Source organism: Penicillium brevicompactum (assembly GCF_028827555.1).
Source record: "Penicillium brevicompactum strain IBT 35665 chromosome Unknown utg000005l_segment0_segment0, whole genome shotgun sequence".
NCBI lineage: Eukaryota > Fungi > Ascomycota > Eurotiomycetes > Eurotiales > Aspergillaceae > Penicillium > Penicillium brevicompactum.
Genome location: NW_026623208.1, coordinates 1,231,727 through 1,244,093, shown reverse-complemented (window position 1 = coordinate 1,244,093; position 12,367 = coordinate 1,231,727). Strand labels below are relative to the sequence as shown.

Here is a 12,367-nt window from a genome sequence, read left to right as displayed (position 1 = left end):
CAGACTGACTGTTTTGACAGACAGAGATTCAAGCTTGCATCCAGACCGAGTTCAATATAGGCATCATTGAGAACAGGCGTGTCTGTTCAAGTGCCCCTCATTCTCCCCGCAGGAGACGGGGGAACCGATAGGGCGGAACGGGGTATGGGTCCGGCTAGTACGGAGTAACTCACTTAATCTCAATCTGACGAACCCTGCACCTGGCACGCTACTGCAAAAGCTGTGGCTGTGTTTCCAATGGGAGTGCTGTATGGCAATCGGAGTAAGGAGGAATGACTTTAAAAAGACGAGCTTAAAAGAAACGAGAACTCGGTGCGGCGGAAGTAGCTGACCGTGTATCCGTAGACAAGCAGAAAAAGGCTACACTCGGGAATGGAAAATGAAGTATATCGGCATGCGCATTTGGGCTGCCGATGACGTTTCGGGCGAAGGGAGACGCAGCCGGCCATGCGGGGGAAGCTTCGAGTCACGTGATCTACAAACGGCGTCATACTCGAGGCTACAAGTAAACAAAAATTCTACGATGGAAGACAATTCCAGTCATTGGGTTGAGATAATTTCATCACGCTTGGGTCGTACGCAGTACATCACGCTCACAAACAAAAAGGACGCCGGAGATTTTGTTATCCACAAATGACCCCGACATGAACGTCGTGGGGTAAACAAGAAGAATATTCACAATTGAACAATAGTATCTGCATTGCCATGGGTCCTCCCGAAAGGAAAAAAGAGGCGGGCCAGACACGCTTGCATACATACAGTATGAGGCCCCAATTGACGGAGACCCAACCTCAAAGAGGTAGAATGCCCGTCCTCTCGATTGGCAACCCGAAGGAGGCCACCTGATCGAGGCAGGACATGCAAAACATCAAGAAGGTAGTAAAGTCAAGTAACACACTATCACATGGCACAAAGCTGGGGGGAGACATGTTAGGAGGAAGGACTAGGTCGGGGTTCAGGTAAATGGTCCGGGGATAGATCATTCCACACGTTGCTGATACGACTTCCTCAAATCATGAGCTCCTTCTGGTCCCGAGGCGCTTATGCGCTGTAGATAGCGGCACCCTTGGGGGCGAGGACATTGTCGGCGTACTCGCCGTCGTAGTTACCGGCGGGAGAGTAGTTGCAGACGGTGAAAGGCACGTTGGAGCCACCGGCGTTGCCGAGCGATGGGCAAACGACTGTAGCACAACCGACTTCCTCAGTGCCCTTCCAGACGATCTGAGAGAAGTGGCCCCAGGCATCGAACTTGGACATGTCGGGGGAGGCCTTGCCGTAGAGGTCGGCGAAGAACATCATCTCGTCGTTGTACATCAGGTTGGTGATCATCTCTCCGATGGCGGATTCTCCGACACCGTAGCCAATGTTCTGACCGTAGCCACCACCAGCAATGGAACTAGGGATATGTTAGTGTGGGTCTTCGGATAACCAAGTAACAAGGGATACTCACGTGTCGTGCTGGTAAACACAGCGCTCAGCGAGAGTGCGAGCGCTGGACTCGAGAGAGCCGGACCAGGTCACAGAGCTGGCGGAGTGGTTGCTGCGGTGGACGTTGTGGTTGTAGAGGATGGTCTCTTGGTAGGCGTTGGTGGGGGTGGCAGCGGCAGCGGCCGAAGTCGAGGTAGACAGGGAGGTAGGAGCCTCAGTGGCGGCGGGCTCCGCGGGGATAGACCAGTAGGTGGTCGAGAACCAGGTGGTTGCGGCGGCGGCGGCATTCTCCACCTCAGTGGCAGCAGCCGGAGCGGGCTCGGCGGTGGTCTTCTTGGTCAGGTCGACGGTGGGCAGAGCGGAGGTCGAGGTCGAGGTGGAAGAAGAAGACGAAACGACGGGAGCGGGAGCAGTATCCGCAACGGCCACGGCGGTGTCCTGCTTGACCAAGTTGGCGGAATTGGCAGTGGTGGTGGGCCATTGGGTGACGGTCTCGGTGACGGTCTCAGTAGTCCAATCGGTCACGTAGACTTCCTTCTCAACGACCTTGGCGCAGGCACCGACAGCCAGAGCGGCGAAGAGCAGAGTAGAACGCATTTTGTGACGTGTCACAGATCAGAAATTGTGATAGAAGAAACTTCCCCAGGAAGTTATGATGAGATTCGGGATAGGTCAAACAGATCGACTGTTGACGATAAGTGAGTGGCGCTTTGGATCAAATGAGTGACGGGCCCAACACCTTCTTTCTTCAAGGAGTGAAAGAAAGATAAGATGCACGCGAAAGGGCTGGAAAGAGTGTGAAGCGTGAGGGGAGAGAGAGAAGGGAGGATGTGAGGAAGGGTAAATAGTGTAGAAAGGGGAGACCCGTGGGGCCGTGCGGGATCAGGGAGATTAGTTTTAAATGAGACACTTTCGTCGATTAATTTTGATAGATTGGTCGTTTAATTTTATTTGCCGTCGATTGTAACGGCTTTGAACACTACTTATTGTTTTTCCCTTCTGGTCTGGAGAATCCTCCAACCTCTTCACATTTGAGGCCGTACATACCGAAGCGTGGCACATTCCATGCAGCATTCCAGACGCGCTCTACGAGACAATCCTATTGGTCCCCGGTGGGTGTGCGATGGCTGGGGGAACCGTGATGGACCTTAATCAAATATTCTCCGAGGCCAGACTCTGGTAATCTCCATTTTGAACGTTCAGGATGGCACAAAAAATTGAGGGCTAATGATCTAGGATCCACTCGATCAGAGCCGCGCGTTCTAGTCTCAGCAAGAGGATTCGATAGAGAAATCTGGAGTACGGAGTAATTAAAGCAGGTTCAAAGGGCAATTCAAACGGTCAGAGAAGTATCAGATGAGTCTCATGGAGTATACAAAAAAGATCCAGACCCAGGGGACAAGCCAAGCCCCTATAATTTCCTCGCCCCGTTGCGCGTGCCAATCATCTTAGCGCTGGCCACAACATTCAGACACGCCCGGCTCCACTTGGCCATCCGCTAAGAAACTTGGCTTCGAGGCCCATTCGGCAGTCTGCACGGGCTGATCTGACTTAGATTGTCCCTGTTTCAGCCTAGATTAATTCTTCTCTATCGCAAACATTCTGAGCCCTATAGATTCAATTACATTGTCGGTTACTCCGTACAGAGCATATTGTTAATAACTATACTTCCATACCCTGTACAATGTTAGCACTTCAGCCGTCACTAGTAAAAAAGTAAATTCAGTTCCCTGTTTTCCAGCTAATTAGGTTCCAATAATGCCTAAGGATCGTCCTTCATAAAGTGGAGCGACAATGAAACATTGGCACCAACACTCTCATAAATGCAGCAGAGAGACACGCCAATCAAACAATCCCGCCAACCCGGAATTTTCGGGAGGCTAAGGCCTTTTGGGCCTGGCAGCGCCTAGCGTCACTCGCCCCGGGCATCAAAGTGAGACAGGGCGGCTATAGGGGAACTCAAAACACTTCCAAACACATCACGTTTCCATGATCTCATTTTCTACATCGTAAAATTACTACCCGAACCGCAGGGTCCAGATCCAGATTCTGCAGGTCCGATCCGATCTTCAAAATTATCGAAATTTCCAACCTTGGAATATCAAACACGACCAACGGTCAGAGAGACGCCACAAGAAAACGCCACAGAAAGAGAATTCAGGCCAAGACAAGTAAAATGACACACTCGCCTAAAGCTCAATAGTGTTGCATCGCCCAGACTCGCAGACCAGAAGATGGTTTTTGGCGGGCTCGGCAGCCTTGAGTTCTTGGAAAAGCGGGTTGCGCATTTTGAGCCAGAACGACTCGTTCCCCACAAAGTCTTTCAGATGCGAGGGACGGATGTCAACGAGAGAGGTCACTGCGATGGACGAGGAGACGGCCACGCCGGCCTCAGCCCGGACTCGCCGGCGGATCAGGTCGCGTGCAGAGACAGGCTCGGCATTGCGACTCAGACTGTCGCCACGAGGATTAGGCAGCGATGAGAGGTCGGCTGTAGCGAAAACACCTGTCACGGTGCGGGTGCCAATTTGCAGACCCACGATCACATCTAACATACCAACGAATAGGAATGGGTGCTGGATGATCTCCACAGCAAAAGAATTGCAAGTCTGTCGCGCCAAGGTTCGGTAGGTCTCATCTTCGAGTAAGGCAGCGAGACGCAATAGGTTGCGCGCGATGATTCCATTTATTGAGGGCGTGGCTGATTCGGTGCCGGTCTTCAAACGGAGGAGAGGAGCAGGCATCCCGGGGGTGGTCACTGATGGTGTGCTGTAATATCCGGTAGCAGTAGAGCCCGTCTGGGCAAGGAAGTATTCGTTCAGGTACTCTGTTTGCACGTCAGCTTCCGCCTATCAAACACCCGTGGCGCGGTACTTACTTTGCAGTCGCTCGGCGAACTGGAGATAGCTGTCGTCAAAAGTGGCATCATACATGTCCAGCAAACCACTTGTTAGGTATGCATAGTCGTCGGCGAAACCTGGTGTGTCTCCGCGGTTTCCGTCGCGGTAGATTCGCCATAATTGTCCTGTAGCCTTGTCAAATAGGTTGTCTTTTATAAAGCTGATTGCCCGTGCGGCAGTTTCCCGGCAATGGACAGCCTTGGAGCTTTCAATCTCTTCGAAGAGGACACTGCATTTGGCAAGCGCACCGATCGCCAGTCCGTTCCAAGCCACAATGATCTTGTCGTCTAGATCAGGCCTGACGCGAGTACGTTCACGATAACCGTGTAACTTTTGCTTTCCCGCCTTGATGATTCTGACCACTTCATCCTCGCTGAGTCCAAAGTCTTTCGCGAGCTTACTTGGGGTGGCCTTCACGGCCAGCACATTTTGATTCATGAACTCATCGTGTGGATCATACTCAGGGGGGACGTTGCCATCGGGGAGAATACCCCAGTGTTTGGCACAAACGGGGGCATCGCGGGGGCCCAGAACCTGAGTAATTTCCTTCAGTGACCAAACGTAGAAGGCGCCTTCTCGCTTCTCCGTATCGTTTGCACTGGGGTAGCTATCTGCATCCTCGGATGAGAAGAACCCTCCGGTGGGCGACTGTATCGGGTCGGTTGTCAAGTAGGCGACCAAATCATAAACTGCGCCCAAGAGCTCGGGGTCATGAGTCAAGCGGAAAGCATCGACGTATGTGTCTAACAGCTGCGCCTGGTCATAAAGCATTTTCTCGAAGTGAGGAAGACCCCAGTCCATCGTCACGCTGTAGCGTGCAAACCCGTGGCCGATGTGATCCCGAAGTCCACCACGAGCCATGTTCACCAACGTGGTGACTGCCATAGCAGTTGCTTGTTCGCACTCATCCTTTCCTACCACGTCTGTGACCTGGGAAGGGTAGGCATTGAGTCGGAGCAGGAAGCTGAGATTGGATGGCGTGGGGAATTTAGGAGAGCGGCCGAATCCGCCATTGATCGAGTCGTACCGCGAAGCGAAAATGCTGATATGCTTCTTCCAGAAGCTCAATGTCCATGTCCTCGTCACCATCGCGTTCCTCTTGCTGAGAGTGTGTCCCTTCTTCAGCGAATTCTCTTAGTTGCTTGGTGATCTCTTTAGCGCTTTCGAGGCAGCGTTGCTGCTGGGTGTCCCAAACATCCCTCAGCTTCTCCAAGATCTCCACGAACCCAATTGCCCCGGGTCCGGTGAAGGTGTGTGAATTAGGGCCTTGCCAGTAAGTTCCTCCAAACACCGGCTCCAAATCTGGCGTCAAAAAGACGTTCAATGGCCAACCGCCAGACCCTGTTGTGGCTTGCACGTAGTTCATATAGACGTCGTCAATGTCCGGGCGCTCTTCACGATCAACCTTGATGGGAATAAAAGATTCGTTTAGAATCGCAGCTACCTCCGGCGACATGAACGATTCTTTCTCCATGACATGGCACCCTGATTAACGTCAGAAGACTATTGACGGCAGCGTGCGGATCTCAACTCACAATGGCATGCGGAGTAACCGATACTGAGGAATATTAAACGGTTGTGCTTCTTAGCCAGCTCCATAGATTCTGCATCCCAGACTTGCCATGCTACTGGGTTGTTCATATGCCCTCGGACCTATGATCTGTCAGCTAGGCGAAGAAAGCCAGGGAAGACAATTACTAACATAAGGGGATTTGCTTTCTTGCAACCGATTGACCAACTTGCACCCTGTCTCGGGTGCATTATGGCGAGGGTGTGCATGATTGATAGAGGCAGCCATTTTGGCCAACTAAGACTTTTGCGGAGACTAAACTTAGCAGCTGGTAGCAAAAATGAGGGGCTACTAGCGGGAGCCGGCAGTGCCAATAGTGTCCGAGCACCGTTCGTAAGTGACCGGAGCTAAGTATAGTGCAAGTATGTGTGAGGACGTAGTACACCGGTCAATCAATCCTGGGGAGCAAATGAGCCGGGGTCGGAGAAAGTGTGTGTAAGCGCTCCAAGCGGGGTGGTCGAAGTCGAGAGATCGGCCCGTGGAGGGATCGACAATGTGCGTCATGGCTGCATCAGGAAGGTCGGGTCACGTGTCTTTCTGTCTATAAACTGTGCCAATGCAACACTGCATGTAACACATGTTTGTTCCTGCGTATGTCTCACATTCTATGTAGTATCAATGCACTTCCAATGCTTCTATGTGTACATGGTCAAAATACAAGTGGGTATCACATCATCTAATCATCTCCCATTAGCTCTGCCAACTCTGCCTCTTCCTCTGCTGTCAGCAAGGATTCAGCATTGGGGGCTTCTTTTTCCTCCTCTTCTTCAGCAGACTTCTTTGCGAGGTCTACTGCCTGTTGCAGTTCATCGGGGCGAAGGGACCATTGGCGGATAGTTGCATCAATTCCCACGCTGACAACCGTTGAGCCCACGAGGACAAGACCAGTGACCTCTTCGAAATGACCAGAGAAGGTATGATGCAATGCACCGGTCTATAAGAAGTTAGGTACCATTCACAGTAGAAGTTCAAGGACAGTTCTTACCGATCGGTTCCAGACTCGAACTTCTTCGTCGCGACATGCCGTCACGACCCATCCGCCGGTCTCGTGGACGACAACATCTTTCACGAAGTCAGGGTGATCCAGTGTTAGGTTAGCCTTCCATGCATCTTCTCTGACGAGACATTTGGTGGTCTTATCGGCCGAAGCAGTCCATAGATCGCCATCATTGTCGAAAACAAGCTTGTAAACACTAGTGTCATGAGGAAGAAGAGGATCGGTAGTACAACCGCCACCGAAGACATCAAATCGACGAATCTCGCGGTCACTACCCGCACTGAACACAATCGGTTGCGAGCCTTCGGACTCAGGGTCCAGAGCAAGGTCTTGGATGCCCCGGGCATGACCCTTGAATGTCTCCAGTCGCTGCCCCGAACTGATATTGAACACTAGAACCTGAGCATCGGCTCCACCAGAGATAAGTAGATCTTCTCCACGCAACCTTCCACTAGTGATTGTTCGAACAAAGTCGTTATGGCCTTCATACTTCTGGCGTTGCTGGCCAGTAGCAGTATCCCAGCTCCAGATAGCCTTGTCCCAGCATCCGGCAAACAGCAGCTTTCCGTCGGGGCTGACACAGAGACTAGTCACTGGTGCCATTGGGCCTGCAAAGATCTTGGCAGTCTCTCCAGTCTGTGGAAGAATAAGAATCTATGATGAGCAGATGGAGAGGATCAAACTGCACTTACAGCAAGGATGATTCTTCTCACGCTGCCATTGCTTTGCGCGACATATATGGCTCCATCATTGAGAGGGTCTGCTCGAACAGCCAGGATCTTGCCCTGAAGGCGTATAGGATTTCCATTGGTGTTTTGAGACTTGGCATCCTTCCGCTCCTGGTCATCCAGAGATGCGCTGATGAAAATTAGTCCCAACCAAGATAAGAATAATGGGTGTTGACCTCACGAGGTCTGAAAGAAGTGATCACGGTTTGAGGATGTTGTCATCGTGATGTTTTGACTGATTGATCGGGTCGAAAAAGCATTTTCCCCATGAACTCCTCCCCCGCCAAATGGTGCCAAAAGTGCTATCCGAGCTCCTAAGGTCTCCCGTAGCCCGTAATCCACCACAAAACCACAGGGTTTTCGTTCCACCTCCTCCCCTCCCCTCTCATCTATCTCTCATCCCCGCATACTTATTCGTTCCCTCCCCTTTCTCATCCCCTGTGTCTCTCCGCGCGAATTCGCGCAATCCCGCCATCATGGAAATGAACCACCTCATTGGGTCAGTTTGAACATGGTCAAAGCGAGAGCTCCAAGTTAACACCTGGCAGTCAACGTTTCAACCTGATCTCCAAGAGCGACATTCGGTGAGTTGATCCCATTTCATCATCCAACCCGGCTAACCCTCCTGCAGCTATGTCGGCACTCTTCACGAAATCAATCCCGAAGCCTCGACGATAGCTCTCGAGAATGTCATGTCATATGGCTCCGAAGGGCGCCGGGGGAACCCTGCTACCGAAGTGCCTCCCTCCACCAGCGTCTACGAATACATTGTCTTCCGTGGAAGTGATGTAAAGGATATTAGTATCGCTTCAGAGGAGGAGAAGGAGGCTCCGCAGCCGGAGGCCCCTCCGGTTCCAGATGACCCGGCCATCCTCGGAGTAAGTGACGTCGAGCTCGCCTCACAGACAACGATTCCATCCCATTTTGCGACAATGAGTCACTTGTGGCTTTGCGGATTGATCAAATGACGAAAAATTCTCGGATGTAAACTCACAGACCTGTTCTGAATGCGCAAAACCGTGTAGAGATTTCCGTTGCCTTCCTTCTGATGATCAATCCCTCTGCCTCGGGCTTTTTTTTTTTGTTTCAAGGCCAACCAAGCTGACCAAAATGCTACAGGGTATGCAACGACCTGGTCAGGGACCTGACTCGGCGCCTCAGAACCTCTCCCAAGGCCCTCCACCGGTACCAGCTCCGGGATACCCCCAACAACCTCCATTCCAGCAGGGCTTCTACCCACCCTACGGACAGCGATTTGGACCTCCTCCTCCATTCCCTCCTGGTCCCGGATTCCCTCCCTACGGCGCTCCACCTGGATGGTACCCTCCTCCTGGACACGGGTTCCCCCGGGCCCGGGCCAATTCCAACCTCCCATGCCCATTGACCCCAGCCAGCAACCTGGACCCCAGCGTCCGGGACCACCTGGTGCCGCCCCCGCACCTCAACCCACCTCTGAACTGCCGGTTGGAGACAAGGCCAGCAGCCGCAACGCAACCCCCGCGGCCCAGAAGGCCCCCACCCCGCCAGTCGAGTCTAAGCCCTCTGTGGCTGAAGCTACCGCTCCTATCCCTGCTCCCCAGAAGAGTGGTCGAGTCATGCCCGCCATCCCGATAGCAGCCCCGCGACAGGCCGCCCCAGTTCCCCAAATTCCCAGCGCTCCTCGCGGCAACCTCCAGCAAGTCACCGACGCCACTGCAGCCGCTACCGCCGCAGTCGCTGCTGCCATGGCCAAGCTTCCCCAGCCTGGTGCCCAAAGGCAATCTGGACAGCCCGACGGTGGAATTGACGGACTCACACAGAAGATGGGTCACATGCGCCCATACGATAACAACCGTGCTCCCCGGGGTGGTCACCAGCACCCCGGTCACCAGCACCCTCGCGGTGGTCGTGGTGGACCTCGTCCTCAGCAGCAGCACAAGAAGATCGAGGTGCCCCAGTCCGATTACGATTTCCAAACCGCCAATGCCAAGTTCAACAAGCAAGATCTTGTCAAGGAGGCTATTGCTACGGGAGTTCCTGCTGCCGAAGCTGAGGCCCACGCCGCCGAGGAAGCGGAATCCTTGGAAACCATGTCCAACGGTGGTAGTTCCTCCAACCCGGGTTACAACCGCGGATCTTCCTTCTTCGACAACATCTCCAGCGAAGCTCGCGACCGCGAGGAAAACACAGCTCGTGTTGGCGGTCGTGAATGGCGCGGAGAAGAAGAGAAGCGCAACATGGAAACCTTTGGACAAGGCAGCGTCGATGGCTACCGCCCCAACTACCGCGGACGTGGTCGTGGCCGCGGCCGCGGCCGTGGTGGTTATGGTCGTGGCTACGGCCGTGGCCGTGGTGGTATGCGTGGTGGTCAAGGTTCCTCGGAATCCACCGGTGTGCCCTCGCAGGTTTAAAGCCGTCCTCTTTTGATGTACTCCAGCGATGATTGAACTTTTGCCTTCTTTGTTTTTCTTTCACATGTGGGATGGCAAGACCTATGACCGAAACGAATGATCACTGTTGATGTTTTTTATTGTCTCTCCGGCGCAATGGGAAACTGGCGCCCAGGGGCATACAGGCAGGGTTGGCCACTCGATACTTTCCGCGACTAGCAATGGTGGTGTTTATTGTTATCTTTGTATTTGTCAACGCATACCCTTTCTACAGCGTGTTTCTTGAAAATCCTGGATTTGGTGTGGGTCTGGTGGCTATCAGACTATTCCCTTTGCTTTCACGCAGAAAACGGCCGATGTATGGATTCCCTTGCTTGCAGTGAATAGACTGGGGATTCCAATTGCAGAGCTTCCCTATGTGTGTACCATCAGAGGTCTCAATGACCTAGTTTAAAAGGTAAAAAATCGAGGTTACTTAGCCTCAAACGCATTCTCTCTACTCCGTATGCTTTCTTTTGATACAATGTATGAGTATATCCAACCGAACCACGGCGTTTCAGCCATAGTCTTCTTAGTCCCTCCTAGTGTCTCCTGGTCAAAAGCCACACCGTCCCGGGTCCATCGCCATTCGGTGGGTCCAGGTGGAGAGATTCTTCGCATCTCATTCCCGCACTGTGTGTCCTTGGTTGGGATTTTTAAGCGTATGAGGCAAACCGCACATCTGATGAAGTGTCCGGGGGCCGCATAAATATATGTCTTAACTGCAGCCTCGGGGACCGGAGACCCCTCAAAGCTTATACCTGCAATATCCTCGGCAGTCGAGCATACCCCAATGACGACCCACCGGTCCAAACGAGCTAACCGTGGCCCTCATTCGGTCCCCGCCATGTCACAATTTGATGGAGAAACATTGCCACCTTGCCATGTCCCGCAGTTCCACTACCAGACTTTCGGGCATATCTGAGCATATAAAGAGCCCAGTCCGTGGTCAATTTTGTGATTCCAAGCAACTTCCTACTACAATGTCTACTCAGGCCGCCGACCACTTACCGTGGAATCCGAATTCTACAAGTTTTCCCACGCGGAAGAATCTTCCAAAGTTACCCGATGCTCCTGATGGCGCTGCTTGGGTTTGGGGGAAAGATGATGAAGTGAGCTCACCTGTCATTTACATACATGGCTTCACGGCTGATATGATCGGTATAGTTGGGTAGATTGAACCTCTTGACGCCGCAGAGAGTCAAGGCCTCTGCCGCTGAGATCGAAACCGGAGAGATGATTCGACTTGAGTGGGTTTCGTGCTGCAGGATCCTATCGAACCAAAGGTTGTACTTACAATTGATACCTAGCCTTCCTCTCACGGTGCCTGAAACACCAGCTTTCGACCGTGAGGTGTTTCAGCACAACATTAAACCGCTTATTGAAGGCATTGCGTATGACGACACATACACAATGAACACGCAGAGTGGAACACAGTGGGATGGATTTCGGCATGTAAGTCAAATCTTCCCTAGACGTCAAGTCTACGTCTTCAGAAATTGACATGTTTATCAGGTTGGCCACATTGGCAGCAAATGCTTTTACAATGGAGTATGCTGCATCATCATCAAATTTCCCGTACAGATCTAACTCGCACAGGCCAAAAGCACCGACTTCGTAGGTGATGCCCCCAATCACCGCTGCAGCATTCATTACTGGGCAGTCCACGGAATTGCCGGTCGTGGAATCCTTCTGGACTATTATCACTACGCCCAAACCAACAACAAGGCCTATGATCCTTATACGACTCATAGCATTGGTCTTTCCGAGTTGCAAGCCTGTGCAACCTCACAAGGTATCGACCTCCGCCCTCAAGCCGAGGGCGGCGACATTCGTATCGGAGACATTCTCCTCGTGCGCTCTGGCTTCGTAGATCGGTACGGCGAGCTCAGTCCCGAACAACGACATGCAGCAGCAACGCGGTCCCACGATGACTTATGCTTTGCTGGACTGGCACGCGAACCTGCTATCCGTGACTGGTTGCATGATTGCTATTTTGCGGCTGTTGCAGGTGACTCTCCGACTTTTGAGGCATGGCCTGTTCCTGAGATGGATCATCTGCATCAGGATTTGCTGGCACTCTGGGGTTGCCCGATTGGCGAGATGTGGGATTTGGAGAAATTGGCGGATAAGTGCCGTTCCAGGGGAAAGTGGACTTTCTTTTTGACTAGTGCTCCGGCTAACATGCCTGGTATGTATCATGCTGTATCTTTGAGGTTATTTTTGTGTTTCGGCTGGACTAACGGTTTATCAGGTGGGGTTGGGTCGCATGCCAATGCAACTGTCATCCTGTAACTGTTATTTTTTGAGACGTTTACATGAGACCATGCTAAGTG

General features: G+C 52.5%; 6 protein-coding genes across 6 annotated transcripts; 3 read left to right on the top strand and 3 right to left on the bottom strand.

Moving 5' to 3' along the window:
• Positions 1–1,041: 1,041 nt before the first annotated feature.
• On the bottom strand, positions 1,042–2,025 carry N7506_006289 (CAP domain-containing protein; the record flags this gene model as incomplete). Its single annotated transcript, XM_056955582.1, has 2 exons — positions 1,042–1,396; positions 1,451–2,025. 2 exons carry the CDS (start codon positions 2,023–2,025, stop codon positions 1,042–1,044), a joined length of 930 nt encoding a protein of 309 aa, XP_056809916.1.
• A 1,592-nt stretch (positions 2,026–3,617) lies between these two features.
• Positions 3,618–6,126, bottom strand: N7506_006288 (thioredoxin domain-containing protein; the record flags this gene model as incomplete). The annotated part of the gene is made up of 5 exons (XM_056955581.1): positions 3,618–4,255; positions 4,307–5,258; positions 5,356–5,813; positions 5,864–5,981; positions 6,031–6,126. The coding sequence occupies 5 exons, from the start codon at positions 6,124–6,126 to the stop codon at positions 3,618–3,620; spliced, it is 2,262 nt and encodes a 753-aa protein (XP_056809915.1).
• Positions 6,127–6,574: 448 nt separating this feature from the next.
• On the bottom strand, positions 6,575–7,845 carry N7506_006287 (WD40 repeat domain-containing protein; the record flags this gene model as incomplete). The annotated part of the gene is made up of 4 exons (XM_056955580.1): positions 6,575–6,832; positions 6,884–7,531; positions 7,588–7,753; positions 7,805–7,845. 4 exons carry the CDS (start codon positions 7,843–7,845, stop codon positions 6,575–6,577), a joined length of 1,113 nt encoding a protein of 370 aa, XP_056809914.1.
• A 254-nt stretch (positions 7,846–8,099) lies between these two features.
• N7506_006286 (LSM14 family protein) lies at positions 8,100–8,591 on the top strand (the record flags this gene model as incomplete). The annotated part of the gene is made up of 2 exons (XM_056955579.1): positions 8,100–8,122; positions 8,255–8,591. 2 exons carry the CDS (start codon positions 8,100–8,102, stop codon positions 8,589–8,591), a joined length of 360 nt encoding a protein of 119 aa, XP_056809913.1.
• Positions 8,592–8,733: 142 nt separating this feature from the next.
• Positions 8,734–10,013, top strand: N7506_006285 (uncharacterized protein; the record flags this gene model as incomplete). The annotated part of the gene is made up of 2 exons (XM_056955578.1): positions 8,734–8,743; positions 8,785–10,013. 2 exons carry the CDS (start codon positions 8,734–8,736, stop codon positions 10,011–10,013), a joined length of 1,239 nt encoding a protein of 412 aa, XP_056809912.1.
• Positions 10,014–10,891: 878 nt separating this feature from the next.
• Positions 10,892–12,326, top strand: N7506_006284 (uncharacterized protein; the record flags this gene model as incomplete). Its single annotated transcript, XM_056955577.1, has 6 exons — positions 10,892–11,143; positions 11,199–11,281; positions 11,342–11,486; positions 11,547–11,582; positions 11,631–12,222; positions 12,286–12,326. 6 exons carry the CDS (start codon positions 10,892–10,894, stop codon positions 12,324–12,326), a joined length of 1,149 nt encoding a protein of 382 aa, XP_056809911.1.
• Positions 12,327–12,367: the final 41 nt, after the last annotated feature.